Source organism: Ascidia mentula, chromosome 9 (assembly GCF_947561715.1).
Source record: "Ascidia mentula chromosome 9, kaAscMent1.1, whole genome shotgun sequence".
NCBI classification, from domain to species: domain Eukaryota; kingdom Metazoa; phylum Chordata; class Ascidiacea; order Phlebobranchia; family Ascidiidae; genus Ascidia; species Ascidia mentula.
The window spans coordinates 1,451,681-1,475,051 of record NC_138574.1 but is presented as its reverse complement, the minus strand read 5'-3'; the positions used below and the strand labels follow the sequence as shown (position 1 = coordinate 1,475,051).

The 23,371-nt window shown below is 35.4% G+C and overlaps 3 protein-coding genes across 3 annotated transcripts; 2 read left to right on the top strand and 1 right to left on the bottom strand.

Moving 5' to 3' along the window:
* The first annotated feature begins 857 nt into the window (after positions 1-857).
* On the top strand, positions 858-2,224 carry LOC145914691 (COP9 signalosome complex subunit 3-like). Its single transcript, XM_083002507.1, has one exon. The coding sequence runs from the start codon at positions 890-892 to the stop codon at positions 2,222-2,224; it is 1,335 nt and encodes a 444-aa protein (XP_082858633.1). The 5' UTR covers positions 858-889.
* Positions 2,225-2,509: 285 nt separating this feature from the next.
* On the top strand, positions 2,510-3,943 carry LOC145914692 (succinate dehydrogenase assembly factor 2, mitochondrial-like). Its single transcript, XM_083002508.1, has 4 exons — positions 2,510-2,644; positions 3,124-3,248; positions 3,435-3,581; positions 3,766-3,943. The coding sequence occupies exons 1-4, from the start codon at positions 2,564-2,566 to the stop codon at positions 3,827-3,829; spliced, it is 417 nt and encodes a 138-aa protein (XP_082858634.1). The 5' UTR covers positions 2,510-2,563; the 3' UTR covers positions 3,830-3,943.
* LOC145914690 (phospholipid-transporting ATPase ABCA3-like) lies at positions 3,834-23,371 on the bottom strand. The gene is made up of 40 exons (XM_083002506.1): positions 23,076-23,371; positions 22,740-22,915; positions 22,563-22,598; positions 22,442-22,489; positions 22,114-22,161; positions 21,773-21,940; positions 21,289-21,441; positions 20,990-21,182; positions 20,504-20,607; positions 20,271-20,399; positions 19,786-19,889; positions 19,370-19,486; positions 18,960-19,077; positions 18,168-18,341; positions 17,662-17,729; positions 16,946-17,059; positions 16,466-16,618; positions 16,281-16,410; positions 15,763-15,917; positions 15,363-15,518; positions 14,872-15,052; positions 14,532-14,614; positions 13,882-14,078; positions 12,570-12,712; positions 12,344-12,441; positions 12,095-12,191; positions 11,936-12,037; positions 11,580-11,705; positions 10,957-11,143; positions 10,527-10,731; positions 9,303-9,516; positions 8,701-8,853; positions 7,876-8,072; positions 7,390-7,512; positions 6,862-7,059; positions 6,279-6,466; positions 5,891-6,061; positions 5,273-5,457; positions 4,426-4,514; positions 3,834-4,101 (listed from the first exon to the last, which is right to left on the bottom strand). Exons 1-40 carry the CDS (start codon positions 23,246-23,248, stop codon positions 3,952-3,954), a joined length of 5,604 nt encoding a protein of 1,867 aa, XP_082858632.1. The 5' UTR covers positions 23,249-23,371; the 3' UTR covers positions 3,834-3,951.

The following is a 23,371-nucleotide window of genomic DNA, read 5'->3' as shown; positions in this document are numbered from 1 at the left end:
TGGAAAATGGGTGGGCAGCAACACAAAGGAAAGGTAAACTGAAATGTACATGTAACCTTTTAGTGATATCTTTTCGGCGTAAAGTTTTTTCAACTACATCTACCATGTTTATTGCTCGCACTTTAAAACAAATTTCAATGCCACGTGGGGAAGTTTACACAAATTGAGAAACATTGCTTTATCCTTGGACAGATGTTACCACAGACGGCAACCCATTAATTATTCAACAGCGAAGTAATGAAAGTCACGTGCCACTCTTGTTCTACTTTGCTTCATAAATCAATGATCACTCTGACGTCATTGGGGGAAAACAATTAAATCTATAATCCAATTGTATCGATGCAAATTTAATCCGAAAAAGTTTGTTTCATTGTTATTTTTGTTAAATTTTTAAGGAGAATATTTTCCGTGTGAAAACACAGGGTGTATGATATGTTGATATTTATCACCACTTTTATGCGAGTAGGCTTATGATACTAGGTGACTCTTTGGTTACAATTGTCTTTGTATAAACTTTATGTTTCAAACAGATATAGGCAAATAAGAACTTTCAACATCACATTGCAAACTGACGTTGTGATGACTTCTGATACCTCCTATGAGTGTGGACTGTTTAAAATTAAAACAACAACAACCAAATAAACCTACGTTAAGTATAGAAAAAAAACACAAACGTGTCAACATTTTTCCAAAATATGTTGCGAATATTTATTTTGTTGTTGTGTGCTTTCTATGTGCCATTGCGCAGCAGCGAGGCCCATTCATGCGTAACCGCCGAGCCGAGAATTCCTGAAATGGTTACAGGAAGGAAAATAAACTGTTAATTAAACATAATATGTTTGTTTTTAGTTAAAAAAAATTGCGTAGGATTGTGTGCCTTGAACAAAAGATGGAAGAATTTGTAAGTAATGTGAGAAGTTTTTCGACACAGCAGCAATTCAGTCAGCTTTGCGAGTTTATGAACAAATCCTGGCCCCTGCTTATCAAGAACGTAACGCATTTGGATACGGCTTTGGAGGCGCTAGACATACAAGAACATTCACTTGGAGTTCTATACATTCTGAGTGCCAAGGTTTCCCTGTTGCAAACCGCCTTTACGTCGGCGGAAGACTTTGAACAAGTTTTCTTTCAAGTGCAAATGTTTGTGGGCCAGTGTGTACCAGAACAAGTGCAGTATGCCACTGGTAACCTGGCACAGATGTTTCATACCATTGTACAGGAGCTGTGCAAGCGTGGAATGGCCATTAGAGGCATTAAGCCAGTTTGTATGGCCCTGGAAAAGTTAAGAGCACACCCATCTCAGTTGACGTCAATGCATGGTGCACTTTGTCAGTTGTGTCTGGATTCCAAGTGCATGAAGCCAGCCCTCCAATATCTTGATGTTGAAATAACTGATATTGCGAAGGAAAATGGCTGGTTTGAATGCAAACACTTTCTTAGTTACTATTACTATGGCGGGATGATATATGCTGCTCTAAAGCAATTTAGCAGGGCACTATACTTTTTTGAACAAGCCATAACTTGTCCAGCGACTGTTGTCAGTCACATTATGTTGGGTGCGTACAAAAAGTACATTTTAACTTCACTCATTATTGAGGGAAAACTTATTGCACCACCAAAGTACACCTCCCAAGTCATCAGCCGCTTTGTGAAAATGTTCTGCACAGAATACAACAGCCTTGTGCAGTCATACAGCACCAATGAACCAGAAAAGCTCAGTGCAGTAGTGGAAGCAAATCAGAGTGTGTTCGTTGCAGACAAAAACTATGGCTTGGTAAAACAGGTCATGACTTCATTGAACAAGCGCAATATACGCCGTTTGACCAAGACCTTCATCACACTTTCGCTTGCTGATGTTGCGTACAGATCGTTTCTCACTGGTCCGGAACAAGCAGAAACGTACCTTAGACAAATGATTCAGGACCGTGAGATTTGTGCGTACATAGACCATGAAAGCCAGATGGTGAATTTCTACGACGACTCCTTGAAGTATGATTCAGCCAACATGCTGAAGGAGATAGACAAAGATATTCAGGACTTCACAGAACTTGACCGAAAGTTAACAGCAATGGATGAGAACATCCAGGTCAATCCTGTCTATGTCCAGAAAATGAAAAGTGCTGGAACACAGGAGGAAGAATTTGATGGGAGTATATTGTTGTCATCAAGTTCAGCCTCGACAAGCCGACCCTCCTCTATATTATCGAAACTTATGTATAAGTGAAATAGTCTAATGATTTTTTGTGTGCGTAGGTCTTTTTGCTTAAGAGAAAAGATCTTTGAATAATTTAGAAGTACTTTGAAATGTCCCTATTATTATTATTGTGTTGTGACTGCTAAACGAATTTATGCATTTTGTGTTTCATCTAATTATGAATTAGGCATGACAATTCACAATATTTACTATAAAGATAAGCTAAAGTCTAAACAAATTGAATTGTTTTCCACAAACGAAATGTCACCTTCATCTTTACAATCAACTTTTCAATTGAGTGTTTGACGCTTCGTTAATTTCTGAAAAAAAGTTCCTCTATTTCTGTTTCAGATATTAAGTAATTAAAGCATGTTGTCGAGTCGATTATGTCGAGTCTGCTTGCTTCCTTTGCGTGTCCAGCCAATTTTATCCACCACTTATTCCACAGAGGTAAATGGTAAGGTCTTTGCTTTAACAATGCACTTTAATCATATATATCAGTGGTTCTCAACCAAAGGTTTGGGAACCACTGATTTATCAGATTGTGTTTCCAAAGGGCTCATGGCACCCCTTAATATTTTTGCTATGTGATAAATGAATCGCTATTTCGTAACATGTTCATATACGTGCAAAATTAACCAGAAAACAATTAAAGAAGCACATTATAGCCTAGTTATATGGCCATAAAAAAATTGTACGTTTTTGGAATATCCTAAAGGGGCTGTAGTTATTCTGATGGCATCAAGAAGGGGTCCACCAAGCAAAAATGGTTGAGAACCACGGGTATAAATTGTCATCAGGAATTTCTTTTTAAACTAAAAAATGTCACCAAAATTGGTTTCTTATAGTTTTTTTTCCAAAAAAAATTCAAAGTGAGAATCAACATAATGTCATTGTTTGCTACATTTATTAAACCAATTATGTTCCAGAACTTCCATCCAAGAAATGAATCTGTTGTTAAGAAAAGAGCCAGACTTCTATGGCAAAGTCGCAAGCGTGGGATTACAGAAAATTGTTTAATATTCAGTACGTTTGCTGACAAACATCTACACAGGTGATTGTAACACAAAATTTTCATGTCATTATGCTAACACTATCTCATGATTTTAATAAACCCTAATGCATTAAAAGTAATACTAAGCAAGCGTCTTCTCAGCACATATATTATCTGTATGAGATTTGTATTTCAGTATTTATGGACCAAGTATCCTTTTTTGAAATTGCTGAAATAAATTTTTAGTTTCAATGAGGAGCAACTTTCCTTGTACGATCAAATCCTTAATGAGCCAAGCAACGAATGGGATATATACTACTGGATGGTTGGGACTAAACCTGTGCCACAAGAATACTCAAATACTATAATGGACATGTTACGAGAACACTGCAAGTAAGTAAAAAAAATCTACTGCAAGATCAAATATATATAAAAGTAGTCTAGTTGGTTGTCGTTTTCAAATTTTTCTTGACCTTTTTGTTGTTTTCTTTGAAATGTAACAACACCCAAAAGTATTCACAGAATGAAATTAGGATGTGTTAGGGCAACGTAAATAAACGGATAATTGCTTTTGCAGAAATCAAAACAAAGAAGAAAGATTTGTTCAACCTCCACCTAAGTACCAGCCTGTCCTGGAGTGACACTTTCACTGTGAATCTTAATGCATTTTTTTTCAATAAATTCTTTCATGCAATGTTTTATTTGGTAACATAGTGACAACAATCAACAACAACAGTAACATATAATTTTTTTCATGGCAACCCTAGTTGCTCTGTTTAACAACATTATCGTCATCACTAGTTTCCCGTTGCCATCGAACCAAGCTAAGGAAAACTTGCTCAAGGGTGGTTTGCGATACTGTGTATTCAATCACACCCACTGCACTCTTTGAGTCTTCCATCAAACTGAAAACCTGCCAGCATATAATATTGATTAAGGGTCAATAAAGCCAGAAGCATTAAACAAATACACCAAACGTATCATCATGGAAAACCTTTGGAACAAGAACATAGTTATGAAATCATTGGTTCTTCAGCACACTTACATACTTTTTAACAGCTTGTGAGCAGAATTGTAGATTTTTTGTTGCAGAAATCATGTATTTTTAACTGGTTGGCAAGGTTTACCATTAAATATTCCCAAAAGTTTTGGATATTTAAAACATAATGCTTCTGTGGTAGTTGTAACTGGGCAGTAATTAACATGGAATGACCCAATAAAACATTAGAATATTTACCTTTGACAGTTTAAGAACACTTCCATCAGGACGATGTTGTGCCACTCGGAAAGTCACCAACCCTTGTTGGGGATCTTTGATGTCACAACCTGAACACAACGGTGTGGGTTTAACAGGCATGTGTTGCTCCCACAACACAATTTTGTTGATTCATGCAAGTCAAATGAAACAAAAGAAGCATTGCTATTTACACAAATGCAAATGTACTTTTAAAGTAGCTGAGTAAAACTTTTAAATCAATCTTTCAGACAGCTCTTTTAAAGATGTTTTTATTTTTGTCAGAAAAATATATATCGCCCTGAAAAGGGCATCATCAGTTTCTGCAAAGTGTACAAAACAGCGTAAAATAACGAAGTAGAAGTCTGCCACATAAAGGAAAGTACCTTGATAAAAATTAAAAAAAATTAGATAATGCAAATAATACTTTTAAAGTTTGAATTTTAAATACAATTCTCCTGGATCTTAAACCAGTAAGTTTCCAGTTTGAAAACTGTCACACTGAATTAATTATCTAAAAATTGTTCACAATAATTATCAGAATTTAAAGCATTCAATTTGCTAAAATTAATAATTAACTTTTTTTCTACAAAGCAGAAGAATTACCAAAGTAAATAATTGATCTTTTGCATGCATGAAATTAACGTCACTAAATATTTAAAATCCAAACTTTAAAATGGCAATAATTTTGCAACATTGTTTAGCAAATAGTCACTGTGATCCTATTGGTGACCACGGCATTTAATCATATTTCTCATTCATTGCTGTTGCAGTTAATCATGCGATTGATAATAAACACAATTGATATCATTTAACAATTGATTTTAAACAGCACAAGATCCCATGCTACCTGGAAAACTAAGGTTCATGTAGTTCTTTAGTGATGTGAAGTCAGTCATGGACAGAGGCATTTTCAAGTCGATAGTATATCCCTGACCAAATCTGTTCTTTAAATGCTGAGGTCCACCGAGACATCTTAGTTGTCCATTGACCATGATGGCTAGTCTTGTACATAACGCTTCACACTCTTCCATACTGCAAGTGTTTCAATCAATTTATTTGTTCAATTTAGTTGAGTTGTATTTATTCATGAAAACTAAAAGTTAATTTTGGAATAAAAAAATAAAATCATGTTTTATGGAAATCTGCTTGGCAAAATTGTTAAATAACACCACAGTAGTTTTTCAAAGTAAGCTTGCAACACAGAAAAATATGTAGTATTGTTTATGAATCAAATTTTATCCTAAATCTAAGAAAGCTGTTTCAAAGCACTTGCAAAACTTAAAGTTTTATAATTTATTTTTTTGCCGGATTTAACATAATTCAAAATTTTTTTTAGATAAAATCTTTAAAAACCAACTGTTTTGCCCAGCGGACAAAAAGGTATATGCTGAAAATACAATTTAGTGAAAGCATTTTGGCAAAAACTTAGCAAAACTGTTCGATATAAAAGAAGCAGAAGTTTAACCTATGTGAGGTAATGACGATGGAGCATCCACTTGATCTTATATCGGAGAGAGAATCCCACAACATCCTCCTTGCTCCCGGATCCATTCCCGTGCTCGGCTCGTCCAGTAACACAACAGGGGGATTACCCACAAGTGCGATGGCTGTACTTAGTTTTCTTTTATTTCCACCACTTAAATCATAACCCAACATAGTTACGGAGGTCCGACTAAAGGTTCAAAAACAGTAGTATAGAATCCATTGCTTTTAGGTTTAAAAATGTTAGACTGTCAGCAATATACAAAGATTTTGAATAGTTTAATTACTTTGGAATATTTGCACTAATGGATTCGCACTAATGGATTAACCATAATTCTGTTGTGGAATTTTTTTCAATTTTTATTTCTGACCTGTAAGTGCCACAATTTTTATGGAGGTGCTCAAAAAAGTGGAGACTTTTCCCGAGATGTTGGATGCAAGCCGGAATATCAGGTTCGGGGACTCCCCTAAGTCTTGCAAACAACCTCAGTGTCTCTGCTCCGGTCATCTGTTCGATCAACCCATCCCATTGTGGACAGTATCCCAATCTTTGCTGGACCTGCAACAGTTTGACATGTGGACTCAACATTTAGGATGATATAATGGACATCAGCATAATCCATTATTAAGATTTTGTTGGCCGTAAAGTAGTCTGAAGACTCAGCTATTCCCAAATTGTTTTGTTTATGGTCAAGAAACACAAACTTCTATCAATTTAAAACACTTTTGATTATGTTTTTGCAGGACATGAATGAATACACATCACAAACTTACATTACATACCCAATTTAAGGGAAATTTTATAAAAGTACATTACACTAAAAGAAATGCACAAAAAGTATTGCAACTGTACCCAAACGTATCTGGTTTCTTTCTCTTTCCTTGCAACAAAAATTAACACTATCAATATCTCATTAACTTTTAACTGTGGTCAACATTTAATAACCTTCAGACCTGTCTAAGATTTTTCCTGATGCAGAATCCTTCGAGATAAGCAGTTCCACTCGATGGTTTGTAATCCCCTGACAACATTTTGAAGGTCGTTGTCTTTCCCGCTCCATTAATTCCGAGCAAACCGAAACACTCAGCTGGTGGAATTCCAATACAAAGACTGTCCACAGCCACCAATGGCGTTGGTGCAGATTCATAAACCTGTGTAAACGGTTTTTGCATGTACATAGTGTCATTGCTTGATATTAATGGCTTGAACATTTGGGAAAATTAACAACAAAATTTGTTTGGGCAAGGGGTAATTAGTTAGTTTCACAAATACGACTAGGGTTGATATTCTAGAATGTTTGAGGTAAACAGAAACACATAAGAAACACACAGATCCATTTAGTACAGACGATAAAATAATAACCTTACTCAAAAATCTACATTGAGAATAATAAACTTTAAATTGGCAACAGTACAAAAAAGAGATTTTATCTATGAGACTGTTTACAGCTGTGAATACTAGGAAGCCTTGAAGGTTTTTACTTTTCTTAGATTGTGAATGATGAGTCGATCGGTTTTAGAGAGTTCCTGTAATGAGGTTTCGTTGATTCTTGCCTTCTCTTTCACAACATCCTCGTCATCTTCAATTCCTCGAGATGCTGGACCCTGTGAAGACTGAAGCAATTTATATTGTGCGTCTTGTATAGGGAAGTTCTCATATAAAAAAGGGCGTATAAAAAATTTCCAATAAAACATAAATTAATCAACAGTAACTTATGTAAGTAGGGCAAAGCATTCAAGTTCAATGAATATTAGGACATGTCTGTGTTTGAGAAATAAACTACGTTAAATTTTGCCAGAAGATCAGTTCCTTGATAAGTTTTCAACCAACAAGTTCAAAACAATAAAGATATGAAACTTTGCATTTTTATACCACAGTATGCAGGGTAAAGGCTGCCCAGGAGTTTTTTACAGTATTTACCAAAAATATGTTTGTTAATTAGTGATTTAAATACAGTCAATTCTTACTGTTTGATTCGGCTTAAAAACTTTGGAATAAATCCACTTCATGCCTGCAGAGAACAGGTTCCACATAAGAGGGAGATATTCAAATTCGATCATCATTATAATAGCGAAGAAAACAACTCCCTGTATTCCAAGGAAGGTCATGAACTTTCCGACACCAAGTGATTCCCAAGCCAGGAAATCAGTTTGGAATGTGATGTCTGCAAAGTTATTGGTTTTGTACAGTTGCTTATATTGATAAGAAATTGTTCTTCTGGCATTTAAGTTTCCAAAGTTTTATTCGAAACCAACGTTTCATCTGCCATCCGGCGAGACTTCTTCAGGGTTATGTCAACAGTGAAGCATCACGCGCAAAAATAGCAGTATAGTTGCTTATATGTTATTGATTTTTCTATGTAGAACGACTATTATTTCCATCAGGGATTGACAACCTATATCCAGTGAAGGGATCCAAATATTTTAGCATCCGATTTTCTCACTAGCAGCATGTTATAGTAACTAGGGAATAATATAGTCCTTAAAACGAATCATAGACCTACACATGTGGTTGTTAACAATACCCCCAAATCACAAGGTTTAACCACATCATAAACAGAAATGGGAATGTAATTGTTAGTGGAAAAATAGTATGCCCCACTGATATATAGCAGAATTTGGTTTTGGCTTACAGCTAAAGGAGAAGGTTGCCGACCCCTAACCTACATGGAAGGCAATGTAGACTGAACCAAATGAGCAGGCATTTGTGTTAAAACATACAAAGTAGGACTGACAAGAAGCACAAAAAGTTTTTTAGTCATGCAATAAATAAAAGTATTGAATTTTTCCAACTTGAATCGTTGCAGATTTGTTCCATCATCAAGCTTTCTGTGCAGACATTCACCATCTTATAGTTTGTGTAGATATCAGAAAGCCCCTGACCCAAGCAGTACTGTGGTAGAAAGAGGAAAATCCAATTGAGAGTGTTGGCAGTATCGGCCATGTCTACACAAAAAATATTTTTTTGCCACAAGAAATAATTTAAAATTTTTCATAAATTAGCAAAAATGTTGAGATAACAGAGCTTTACTAACATAGACATTTAGTTTAAAATATGAGTAAGCGTAATGCAAGGAAATTGTATCGATTTAACCAAGGTTATCTGGCAGGCTGTGGATCACATCTAAAACAGTGTTCCCACCAAAAAGTTTAAACAGGGATCATATAGTAGACAGCTCTGTAGTTATCAATTTTTTCAAAATAAAATCTGCTGACGTAAATCAGAGGCATATTGCTTTACAATATACACAAGCTCCAGTAATTTGCTGCCGCAGATTAATAGACAATGCCTAACCGAGGGCCAGATTCCTCTACAGTTATTAAGCAAGAAAATGTTTTACACAATAGAAATGTAACTGGGAACATAGATTTGTTGCTAAAATGCCTTTAATTACCAAGCAAACTTAAAATATTGACAGAAAGGATCGAAGCAAGTCCGGTGATCATGTTGAGGATGGTGACTCTCACAAGAGCTGTGGATGGGATCACGAAGAGGAAGGAGAGAGCATACATGAGAGGAAGAGATGACCAACAATAGAGGACAAAGAGCAGGAGGACAATTCCAGCATTGCTGTTGAGTTCCTCGATTTGAAATGCAGCAAACATTATCTGAAACAAAGTTATGTTTTAAAGTGTTATTCTTGTTGCCAGACACTGTAATTTTAACCGAAATAGTAACAAGCTGTGCCAATGATATCTAATCCACCCTTTTTTCTTGTATTTTCTTATGTTTTTCTTGTGTTTTTGGTGTTTATGTACATGACAACACATTGCCACATAACCCCGAAGAAGTCTAGCTGCATGGTTGTGGAAACGTCAGTTGTAACAGAAATATCATAGCCTTATACCAGAAGCTTTTCCTTTTCTTTAAAATTACGTTTCAAAATTTGAATCAAGCTTAAAGCTACTGGCATTTAGGTAATGTACCAGTTAATTTACTGCTCATATAAACTATTTTGCAATGCGTAAAGGTAGATTGTCAGCTAGTTAATGATAGAATGTCATCCACGGCAACAAACGCATACAGTCAGATGGTAAATTTAGTACTGTTTGGATTTAATTTCTTCAATTTGCCGTGTCAGTCCCTGATCTATAAATATATTGCTTGCTTGTGCACTGCTTTTATAAGGGACTGACTATGAAACCACTTTATTAGCACGAGCTTTCGCGAAATTGATCTCGCTTCTTCAGGTGCAGCAAATAACGTGTCAAATAAAATGCGTTTACAGCGCTAACAAGAAGGAAAAAAATTGAGTATGTGTTAAAACATGTTTGTGTTTGTTATGCAATTTTGCATATCATGATGAGGAATAAAAAATGCCTACATGTGTTTGGTTGCAATAAAATGTATTAACATGCTGTCAAATCGCACATCTTCTGTATTACTAAGTTTTCTGGTATGGTAAGTTAAACAAAACAACAGGAAATTTTAAAGTTAAACCTCCATGTTTTATTTTGTTGTTACCAAAACATGTTTTGATAGTTTTTCTATGCTTTTGACATATATTATACAATGATGCATCACTACTTATGAAGTTCTTATTTACAATTTCCACAAATTAACCATATAAAAAATGGCAACTAGCCAACTACAATCCGAGAAAAAACTGATAACGTACCATGGTTACCAAACACGGTGTTAAGAAATTGATAAAATCCCAAACAAATGCAGAAAGCCAGAAGCAGACGGGATCGACTCCAGCGAGTGTTTGAAGAAGTGACGATCGGTCGACCCTCTCTCGGACTAGAAACAAACAGAATGAAGCAGCGAGGAATGAAAACCCAAGCACGATGTTGAACGCCATCAAGAAGCCAGATAACGAACTGCAATGATCGGGTAAACTTTGTTAGGACTTTTTTTAAGGTTATAAGAGAAAGTATCATGAAATGAGCAGAGGAATCAGTCTGTACCGAACAATGTTAAAACAATGGTGAAACAAATTTGCTTTAAGGAACAATTCAGCATTTTACGCTTGTTTGTTTATCAACAGTCAAACAAAATCTCTTTTTTGATATAAATGAGTGCCCAGCAATCCTCACTAATCTTACCCAACTAGCTCTTCTTGTACTCTGTCTGAAGTCTTCCTGTCAAGAGGGCTATTAATCAGGGTGATATTAAATTTGGAGCGGTTTGCTATAAGTCTGATGTAGGCTTGATCAAGGTATGCTAGAGCTGTGGCTGGAGTGTGGTAAGCCTGATTGTTGAACCATGCTATGTTATCAGAGGTGTTGATACCTTGGAATACAAAACTGCAGTTAAGTTGTTTGTCAAAAAGGAAAGTTTTTTTCAGTTGTGTGAACAGTAAAGCACAAGGTTTGTAGTTAAGGTGATATCGATTTAAAAAAACCTGAATTAGCTACAGTTGGAATGGCAATTTGCATCACAGTTTGTCATTGTAACTTTTCTTTGCCATCCAATTTTCGACCAATGATAACAAATTAATTTGATTGCTTGGTCACTTGTTAAGATAGACAAAAAACAACACAAAAAAATATTTCAACATTTTTTAAAAAAGAAAAAAAAATTAGTCTGAAAAACAATTTTCAACAATCCGACAAAAAGTAGTGAGCCATACCATGGACATTTGTACATGAAACAAATAAATTTGAAAGCAGATAGTTAAAAAATGCAGATTTCAAAATTTCCGAAGTCATTACCCATGAACACTTACTGTCATTTCCTGCAAATGTGGCAGAGATGAGATTCTTTGAGTTAAAGTTTCCACCCTGTTCCTTGTACAAAGCCGAGACGAATTCTTCCAAGTCTTCTGTTAGTTGTGATGCCGTGGCTTGAGAACCTGGTCATAAAATCATAACTTATTCAATTCTGAACATTTTGCATCGCCCTCGAACTTTTTAATTACCTTGAAATGTTTGAGTATCAATTTTTTATATTGTTCTTTGGGAATCATGATTTAAAATTTAAAAAGTCAAAGGAATATTTATGTGTCATAAATTTATAAAGAATTATTTTTATAAAGAACCCAAAGTTTCATGATTTTTTTTGCCCCAAAATTGCTACTTTTACCCTCAAACTGATTCTTGTACACATCAATGAACTCTTGAGCAAAGCTCGATGAATCATTTGTTGCATAAACAAAACTATCTCCGTAAGCATTCAGTGTAAGGTCTGGAAACAGGAAGAGTGATGTCATGATATGATGATGTCATAGCTGGTTTAACTCACCTAGTGGAACGTTGTCTTGAACAAAAGGTGGGTATTTAACTTGCAATATTGCGAAGATTCCAAATACAACGGGTACCAGAATTTGGGCGATTGCGACCTGATCAAAGGAATGGGTTTAGTGATTCCTGTCTTAAAATGTTTGAATGACTAGGGGCAGATGGAAATACAGTTCTACCCAGCTATCATATTGTTGTGGTAAGCTCATTTTTACCATCTGTATGTTACCAATAAATAATTATAAATACAAACCTTGTAATTTCTTTTTGAATGCAACAAGTGTTTGACAAATAACCCATAAAATTGCTGGAACCACAAAACCACACCGGTATTGTATGCAGTCGAAGAAGCTGAATTACAAAATTATTAAAACTATTTTTCCTGCTCTGTGTCTCCATCTTAAGGGCATTTCTAGTTTTTTTTGTATATTGAAATACTACTTCTATGTTTTGTCTGCTCCAATCTTTTTCCCCTAAACAAACAGTGTTCGTACCTTTTCCATGAACAGCAGGGGTTGAGTTAATATTTTCCCCTGGGCTGTTGTCGGCAAGAATGGATGAAGCTTGTTTTGAGATTTTCTTACTAATTGCCTCAACTGCTGTCTCGGCATCCTCTGTCACTCTGTTTAAATGAAAACTTATTGCAACTATGTCTGTTCACTCTACACAAACTAATATTTCTATTTTAATGCACTTGGTCACTGTGTAACTAAAATAAATTTAAACCGAAACAAAAAATGTGTTGACTACTTCAAGTTATTTTGTCACTAGTCACTGAGCTGTTCTGATGACACTTAACAGGTTAACGCTGTGGCTCTCTCTGCATCTAACTAAACAACCTGGCACTCAAGTTTCTAGTGTTGACACTAGAAACTTGAGTGCCAGAAGAACAATTCTGATTTCTGAAGTATGCCTGGCAGCAAAAATAGCAGTATAAACAACCTGGCACTATTGCTTATACATGTTGATTCGTTTTCCGGTTTAAATCGGTCATAAAAACTGTTTCTTGACATTATTTGTTAAACATTCCACTTATATTTTTGTTTTAAATAGAAGATCACACTGACCAGTTTCCTAAATGCATTCCTTAAAATTTTAATTTGTAAATTTTACTACACACATACTGCTACACACCAACACACACATACTGTACACACCAACACACACATACTGCTACACACCAACACACACATACTGCTACACACCAACACACACATACTGCTACACACATACTCCTACACACCAACACACACGTACTCCTACACACCAACACACACCTATTACTACACACTAACACACACATACTGCTACACACCAACACACACATACTGCTGCACACCAACACACACAAGTACTGCTACACACCAACACACACATACTGCTACACACTAACACACACATACTGCTACACACTAACACACACATACTGCTACACACTAACACACACATACCACTACACACCAACACACACATACTGCTACACACAAACACACACATACTGCTACACACATACTCCTACACACCAACACACACGTACTCCTACACACCAACACACACCTATTACTACACACTAACACACACATACTGCTACACACCAACACACACATACTGCTGCACACCAACACACACAAGTACTGCTACACACCAACACACACATACTGCTACACACTAACACACACATACTGCTACACACTAACACACACATACTGCTACACACTAACACACACATACCACTACACACCAACACACACATACTGCTACACACAAACACACACATACTGCTAAACTAACCTCAGAAAAACCTCCTCCAAGGTAGTCACTGTAGCCCCAAAGTTTGTAATCCCAAGTTGAGTAGAGTTTTCTTCCAATGCTTGGAAGAGGTTTGGAAAGTGAGGAGACGAGTTGAATGGAAGGAGGAAAGATACTTCACCTCCAGCTGTCCTCTCAAGATGACAGTTGGGAACAAACGAGTGAAAGAAGTCATTGAGCTGAAAAACAATATTTTAATCAGCTCACCAGTGTAGGGTTTTCCGAAATGGGCTTGATGATTTTGTGGCAAAAAAGTCAGACTCAGGAAGACTTTGCCTGGCCATATGGCCTGTAAGATTGTCTACAAAAGTCACACCAAGCTGCACTGATAAGGGGTAATAGGTCGAAACACTGGCCATCTGCCTGCACCTCACATATTTTACCAATTAAGCTTTGTGATCATCGGTCTTATTTTCTTCTACACATAATAGACAGAAAATTAATGTGACATCGGACAGCAGACGGTAATTCTGAGTGAGGAAATCACCTTTATGTGAGCCTGACATAATGAACTTGGTATATTTTTATCGATGTCCATGCCATAATATTCTCATATTTGTTGCTTTAGTGCTTGGGAGTTTTTCATGCAAAATAAAGATTCATAATATACTGATATTTTTGCTAAAACCAACCTTTGTTACATCGCAGTCTTGAGTTTTGGTTAGAATAGCGTGATATCCAACACCAAACTTGTTCTTTAGAAACACTGAAGAACCTGAAATATATCAATAAAGAATTTAGTAACCTTTGAATGCAGTGTGCCAGCAAATTAAGTTAAAATGTCAATGACTGTATGCAATAAGTTGTTTGTGTGTAAAACAATCGTTTGGTTCACAGGCTTCGCAGCCCAGGCAGTGTAGCTTAGCTGGATCAGCCACTTTTTCCAGACATGTCAGAGCAAGATTGCATGAAATGTTGCTGCATGGTGTGGAATTTTATTCTGGAGATAAACACAGATAATAATCAGATAACCTGCACATCGCAACTTTCCATCTGCCATTATGGAAATCCAATCTCCGAGCAAATCAGCCTCATCCATAAAATGGGTTGAGAGGAGCATGGAACACTTGCTCCGGTATTCCTGAATTACCTCCCAGATTGCTCTTCTTGCAGCCGGATCCATTCCAGATGTCGGCTCATCCAAGATCACGTACTGGAAGTAGAAGTTGGATTTTAATTCAAACACATGGAGAATCTTCATCTTCTCAAAGGCAAACACAAAACAAAACCACAGTTTGATTTCTCTATTAGAAGCAGTGAATAATAACATGAACATTAAGGTAGTTAAGTTTGCATTTTAAAAATGTAAATTGCTAATTTTAATATAAACCCTCAATCAGGCTACATAGCTAACACAGCAATGACTTCTATGTTGCTGCACCAATTCTTTTTTAAAAGTCTGTGGGAATGTGTTTTTTTTTTTGCAAAGCATCAGATTTTACGATAATCCAGAAAATTGACACCTTTGATCCAGCTGAAAGAGCGATTCCCACAGATAACTTTCGTTTCATTCCTCCAGATAGAGTGTGGGATTTTGCATTTGCTTTGTCGTTTAATTTCAGGCAATCCCTCATTTCTTGAACACTCTTAGTTGCTTCCACACTATCGAGACCTTTTAACTGTCGAAAAAGGAATTGTCTTCAATTAGAAAGAATTAGTGGACATGAAAATATAAAACAAAAATTCTAGTATGAAATCAAAAGATCTGAATCATGAACTGCACATGATGTTCTGATGGTTTCTGTATTTTACAAGTAAAAACATAAAATTAATGTTACCTTGAAAATACTCAACATATTAATTACAAGCCATGCCACAAATTGAGTAAATATATGAAATTTTAAATACAAATGTAACAGTTACTCTGGAAAAAAAGTAAAGATGTTCGTCGACAGTGAGTAAATCGAACAAGATGTTAAACTGAGGACAAAGACCGAGAGATTTCCGGACTCCAGCCATGTCTGTGATAATACTGTGGCCCATCACTGTAGCCTCACCAGAAGTGGGGGGAAAAAACCCTAAAAAAAGTATTTCAGAATGTATTTGGTTTGTATATTGACATATTAAAATTAACTTAGGTTACAAAACCTAATGTGTCAATTATATGAGCACATCATACACTTTCTAAAAATCCATTTTGAAAAGAATTCTTGTATAGTCCATCACTTAAAATATATTACTTGAAAGAAAGTTCATGTTAAACTTCTGGTGGAATTGACAAAATCGTTGTCTTAATAATTTTAAGTTTTATTCAAAATTAAAAAAATGACCTTGTTATAGAAATCTTATATAACTTTTACAAGCAAACAGACAACAATATTTACACACTTATATCAAAAAGTTCATATCTTTATTTCAAGCGCAAAAATGATTTTTCCAACCTGTTAAAATTGACATGGTTGTTGTTTTACCAGCCCCATTATGACCTAACAATACATTAATCTGTCCCTCGTACATGTTTAGCGACAAGTTATTGACAGCAACCTTGGTTTTGCCTCCAGCATGGAAAATCTAGACATGTTTTTTTACATATGGGGGTAATAATGTTTGGACAATTTATTAAAACCTTTTTGAGATTTTTAATTTCTACAATTTTTGCCAGGTCGGTCGGTTCATCCTCAAAGTAATCTCCACTTTTAGTCATTTCTGCAGGAGTCATTTCAACATCATCAGTTTTTTGAAGATTACTTTTTCCTTCAATCCCAGTCCAATAAGATTTCTATATAAAGACAAAAACACCATACAGAAATGACACTGGGATATCTTTATTTCAAACTCTAAAACATTTTTTTATTAAATACTTGAAACCCCACATAAATTGTTTGAAACAAGATGTTTTGGATTGGAGTCAGCTTGTTCATTGCACACAGTATTTTTATATATTGGTGCCACTGGTAAAAAGACAGCATCTAATCAAGGGATAGATTCTGCCAAAATCAAGCAGCTATTCAAACTACACATAAGCGTGTGTTGGTCTACGTTGTTGGTAGTCGGTGGCCAAAAAATTCTCATTTATTTTAACCAATTTACATCCAAACTTGTTTACCATGAAGGGAAAGTACCATGGTTTTGGGATTCCATATTCTCCTGGCAAGATTCCTTCAACGTACCATGTTAACAACATGTAGAAAAAGCAGTCGAATATCAGCATCAAAAATATCTACACATTAAATCAATGTAATGCACATTATAAACATCTCAACACAAAGAGGTGACTTTTCCACTTCAATGCTTCAAATTTCTACTTAAAATTTTGTTGCATGCGCACTTGCAAAATTTCACGGCAGTTTTGACGCACGAATTATAAATCTACCAGGACAATTTGATTCAATGTTTACAGTTTTTAGTCGCAGAAGGCTGACTTGACTTGTTATTTGCCTTCATTTCTCCAAAAAGACTTTTTGTTTCAGTTTTCTTTGTTTAAACTGTGAGCATATCAAATCAAAAACTCCACAGCAGGGCATCATGATGCACAGTTTGAGAACTTGGGACTACCTAATTGCGTATGCACAATTTAAGCATCACAGATATAAAAACGCTGCTGGTGTCAAACTGGTATTTGGACATAGATTGTCTACTGTCTGTACCTAGTATGATACCAGATGACAATGATCATAAATAGAATAACATGGAGCCTGCAAGGAACTAGATAGCTGGGACCATTTTCAGTCACCTGGACCATTAATATGACTTGTTAGGAGCTTACTAATCATTATTAGCTCTGCTTCTACATAAACTAACTGTCATGTACAAAATACGGACCTGTAGGATTGTGAAGTTATCATCAACAGTGACAGGGCTGTTCAAGTTGCTCCAGTGAATTCCAACACCTGGAGAAGCAATGTTACTCATAAGGATTAGTTTCTAAAGTAAATTGGTTTCAATGACAATAGTATGGAGGCGTTACATTCATACAGTATGTAGTTGTTTACAAAGGATCACAGATCCAACAGGTATTTAAAAAATTCAAGAAAATGCTATTTGGAAATTTAAATTCACATTCAAATACCTCCATTTACAAACTTAGCAAATTCGAACAAATATAAACAAGGGAGTGGGACAGTAATTTACAGCTCAAGAACTTGGGGTTGTCAATTTTATTATGTGACCCAATGATATTGTATACACTCTTGGCAATGTAAAATACAGTGAAAAGCCCAAGTGTTTGACAACCCTAAATTACAGTTTGTGACAACTATTAGTGATGAATTGTTTGAGAAGCCCTGCTTTCCTCTTTTTCATTGAGAACAAAGACTTCAAAATCTTACCCGCTCCTTCAAACATCGACAGAAGCTGACAAGTGTTTGTCATTGCAAGGTTGGGTAATATACAAGATAATATTTTGAGTGAGGTATCCAGTTGGTCAAAGGTATCGAGCATGTATAGGGATGGCATATATGTCAAGCCATATATGACACCTCCAGCTGCAGCACCGACATTAGCTGCATAAGAAATAATAACTTGCACACTTTTGTATGTAATCTTTAGCAACAAATTATAAACCTTTATTTAACACAATATAGGATATAAACACAGGTACCGTATTTACTCGATTGTAAGCCGCCCTCGATTGTAAGCCGCATGTGAAGGTGTTCAAAAATTAATCTAAGCCGCCCTCGAATGTAAGCCGCACGTTAATGTTAACAACAAACTTAGGTGCCCTACAACAATAATAGTCAACAAATCTGTCGTTTAAAATTGTGAGATGCGCAGACAATCTTGTGAGATAAAACATATTGGTATGATGAAATGAGTTGATGGTAAATTTCATTAAAAAACAGAGCGCAGACAAAATATCGGCGTGACATTAAATAATGTAAGCCGCCCTCGAATATAAGCCGCCCTCGATTGTAAGCCGCACAAACTGTAGGTTAAAAAACTTTATAAGCCGCGGCTTACAATCGAGTAAATACGGTGCATACATATTTGTGCTTTCATAAAGTATACACAAGCTCATTTCTATAAAACAAGCTTAGTTTTTTACATTTGAACATAGTTATTTGCATTTAATTCCAATTAGTTTAAAACTGTGTGCAGTCACCAAGTAACATTCTGGTTACCTTTAGAGAATAATGTAGACAAGAAGAAGCACATGGTGATGGTGGCCGCACAATACAGAATAAGGAACAAAAACATTACGGTTGCATCGCTGTACGTTAAAACACTGCCGTAAGGTGTCTGTAATACAAACAGGATGTGTTGAATATGTCAGGCATAAAAATATGCAGATTTTTATGCTAAAGTGGTTCAAGCTTTTATTTCAAACACATCAAAAATATTTTTAAAAATGCAGGCAAACAGGAGTTTAAAGGGGCCGAAAACACATGCAAAAATTCATGGCACATTTAATAAGGTAACCACAGAAAGCCCCTTTAGATAAAAAAACTTATTCCAAAATACTTACTCTTTACAGATATAACAATGTTTTGCAGATACAACACCACAATCTAAATACAAATTTGGTCGTTACCGGTACTTTAAAGAGAAGAACCATAGCTATGCAAGATACACAGAGGAAAATGATGTATTTGATAAACCATGCCAACCAGTGCAACCAGTTCGACAAGCCCATCATCATCATGTATTCCTAAAGATAATAATTACACATGCAATGGGAGCAGCATGATGCCACATGCAAACAGAAGAAAATAGTCCAAAACATACGTTTGCATGCATGTCATCCGAAATAAATAAATCATGCTGAAAAAGTTGGCAATTTTTTCAAATACAAAGAAACAAGTATAAATTCTCTTGCAGAAAATTTTAACAAAAGATAATTTAACTCCTCTCAATAGATTACATAACACCACATATATATATATGCAATTTCAAATGCATACCATGGTAATATTAGAAACTACATATATTGAATAAACACCAACTAACCTTCATCTTTGATTCTTTCTCCAATACAACACTTCTCACTATGACCAGGGATGTGTAGATGAAACTTAACATAATTATCATAGGCAGGGTCCTTTGTATGGCAACTAAAAATATACATATATATACTTATTTATTCTCAGGAACACTATTTATCTACTCATAACTCTGAGAACCACAGTGTGGCAAACATTGACATGTTTTATTTATTTAGATATTTAAATTTTACATAAAAATTTAATTTAACCTTCAGTTAGAAGGTTAAGATAGAGCCACTAATTACTCCAGTTAAACTTTTCTTTAATTTCAAACTAACTTGGAATACTTTTTAAATTGCTCAGACCAGAAACTGATAAAAGATGTAGGTTGACTAAGATATAAAAACAACACAGCTCAACAAAATTGGGCACAGTCACATTAAAAAACGAGGACAAGTTTCAACATATATATTTTACACTACAGACATATATTTTCATCTAACAACTCACTGATAAAGGTATCCTCCACATAGGGTGGGTATGGATAACGTTTCAATGCAAAATTATTTCTCCCTGGAATGTTGTTGGCCAGCGTGGATGCAATGCCAGTGTATATAGCATGTTGCAATGACAGAAATCCTGTTAAAATTTAAAGGAAAAATAAATTTAATTTAAACTAAAAATAACAAGATTTTAACCAGCTTTTGTTAATCATACAAATGTTGTTTTAGTTTGCAAAGTACCTTCTTTGTAGTACCCAGGTCTACCACCAGCTGGGTCATTCTTAGATCGTGGCGTCGAACGTTGAAAACTTGGAAATAATAGATGGGTAACCCATCTACTTACACTGCAATCAAAAAATTTACATAAGGGAAGAAATTATTTACTCTTGTCGTTAAAACTACAAAACAGTCATTTTTTGCCTGATAAAAATAAACAGGTAATAACAAAGCTACAACAGAATGTTGGAACAATATTATAGAGATATCCATAATATTAGATTAGGTATAAATAATTTGTAAATTGGCAAGCAGCATTAAAAAAAGTTCCGGCCCCTGCACTAGATGGTAAATAATAGAAGTTCTGTAGAAAGAGTTTAATAAATCTAGTTAAAAACTGGGTTTCAAAAACACAAGGAAAAATACTTGTTTAAACAGAGGTACAAACTTTTCTGTCACAACATTCTGAAGCTGTCTAGTTGTATCCGGATGGCAAAATTTTTTACTTACCCTCCAGCAATTCGATTGCTGCTCCCAGAGTTTAACGGGTCAGCTTGAAATCTCAAGGTCATGCGAAGGTCGTTACTTTCCAGTGTGGAGTTTGTGAATTCACCATGGAAAAATACGCCAGCCAGTACAGTGTTTAAATTGGTCTCATTTTGAACAAAATCCAAAAATGCTTGTTCGCTTGGAAAGGGCATCACTAAAAAATACATGCAGATCTGGAAACCATTTGTAATAAGTTTTCTTAAAAACAAACACCCAAATTTTTGTATCTTCATGACACACATAACAGGTTACATACTCACAATTTATTTCTGGAACAGTGGAAAAGTAATCAAACATGTCGCTCATTGTTAAGTTTGCCATTGGGTCTTTGTCTTCTTCTTCATCGTTGCGTCTGTTACTGGAGCTGTTTAGTTGCTTTGCAAACATTTGTTCCAAATCAGCCAAAAAGCAGTCTGCAAAATACAGGATTTTTGAAGCCCATTAAATTTAATATTGATGATGTCATCTCTTTATATCGGTTGCACTGAGAAACTCAGCATGTGTAGAGACAAAATTTTCAAAAAAAATTTGACACATACTTCTTATATCACTTTTAAATTCATTTTTAACTCAATACCTGAAAAGAGATTATAGAAATATTACCATGCTTTCGCATAGCAAGGCAGGATCGCCCCACTGCGCAGACCCTTCATATTTGGCAATCACAGCTCTAATTAGATGCCTGGGCTGTGAAGCCTGTGAACCTTATGAAGAGATATATAATTTACTTTTAATAAAACTTACTAATAGTATTGTTGAAGTATATCTCTACAAGTTGTTTAGTAAAGTTCACTATATTGTTGTTTGCCATTGGAGTCATTAAGAGCTGCTGCGAAGTGGAGTTGCTTTCTTCGGCCATCGTGTCCAGAGTTCGTTTCAATGGAAATGGTAGGGAATTGTAGGCCGACTGTACTGTATAGATATATATGCTCCAAAGCAATCAAAAACATTAAAACATTGGAATGATTTAATGTAGCATTTTATCATACAATCGATACAAAATTGTTTTTAAAACCTGGTAAAAGCACCCGATCACCAATGTGGTAACATTTTTGATCAATTACTAGATAAAATAGATAACTTACAACCAGCATTTAGCATTCCTGGAGGCAAAACATTCCTCCTCCCTCTCCCTGTTAAAGATACACAATAAATTTATGTTTCATCAAGATAATTTATTGATAAATCAAGGTCAGCAACTTCTGACATGCAAGGTCAATTTTGGAAGTAACTTAAAATGGCATGCGGTGTTCAAAAAAGGTTGCTGATACCCAAACAAACTCTGGAAATTGCATGAAAATGCTAAGCTGATACTGTTGCATGTAAAAAAGTGTATCGTATGTACTTTTCTGCCATAGTACTAAAAAAGAGGTTTACTACAAAATTTTCTTTTAGTTTATTTGTTATAATTACCTGGGGGTGATGCTGGTCCTACATCATTTAACAGAGTCATGGCATCCTCTAAACAAAACAACAATATTTGATGTTAAAAGAAAATAACATATCTTTCTACACAAAAAAAACTGCTATTTACCAGGGTTTTCCAGAATCTGAAGAAAGGTGGGAATTCCTATAAAAGATAACAATCTACTTAAAAAAAATTGTTATCTTATATAAAAGAGGCGTCATTATTTTACTGATTGTACTGGTTTCTGCTGATAATCAAATTCTAGTATGTAAATGCTAAAATTTTCAGAAGTGGCAAACGCACGGATTCCACATTTCTGCTCTGTTCTGGTCATTGGTATCTGGTTAAGTTTGGTTTTTGCTTTCTCCATTACATGGTGGTAGAACTCCACATCATCGGGTGCAAACGCAACCGTCCATTTATAATTCTCTGGCAATGAACTCATGGAAAATTCTGGCAAACTGTTTACTTTAAACTCCCTGCAAAAAAACAAATTTATTAATGTCAATTTTTCACAATGAAATTCATTAACCTGTAATTATACATATTATATATTTGTCTGTTAACAGAAGCAAGAAAGAGAAAAAATGAGAACTTGTATGTTTTATTATCAGTTTATGTACAATATGAAACTTATACCTCCATGTTGTCATGTTGGCATACTCAGTTACATCAATCTCGTTTCTGATTATGACAAGTATGATGGTATAAAAGATTGGGAGGAGTAGCTCGATGATGGTGGCAACAGGTCTTCGCTTTTGAAGAAGGAAATTCTTCCATATTAGCAGTCCAAGTTTATCGAGAGCACCCATCTGCAAGGAACACGAACTTAAATTTTATTGAACAATACGTATGCCAGATTGGAAAGTTTGCAAACTGCGCGGAGGATTTTTTTCTGTCGGTGGTGATTGCGCGGATTGTGCGCGGACTAGCGA

Bases quoted from the DNA above. Each gene is read 5' to 3' on its own strand.
- LOC145914690 (XM_083002506.1), bottom strand. From the start codon at position 23,248: ATGGGTGCTCTCGATAAACTTGGACTGCTAATATGGAAGAATTTCCTT. The intron at 19,487-19,785 runs GTTAGTTGGTGT...TATTATCTTTAG, and splicing joins AGAAAGAATCAAAGATGAAG to GAATACATGATGATGATGGG. The intron at 11,144-11,579 runs GTAAGTGTTCAT...TTGTATTCCAAG, and splicing joins CACATTTGCAGGAAATGACA to GTATCAACACCTCTGATAAC.
- LOC145914692 (XM_083002508.1), top strand. From the start codon at position 2,564: ATGTTGTCGAGTCGATTATGTCGAGTCTGCTTGCTTCCTTTGCGTGTC. The intron at 2,645-3,123 runs GTAAATGGTAAG...ATTATGTTCCAG, and splicing joins CCACCACTTATTCCACAGAG to AACTTCCATCCAAGAAATGA. The intron at 3,249-3,434 runs GTGATTGTAACA...ATAAATTTTTAG, and splicing joins GCTGACAAACATCTACACAG to TTTCAATGAGGAGCAACTTT.
- LOC145914691 (XM_083002507.1), top strand. From the start codon at position 890: ATGGAAGAATTTGTAAGTAATGTGAGAAGTTTTTCGACACAGCAGCAA.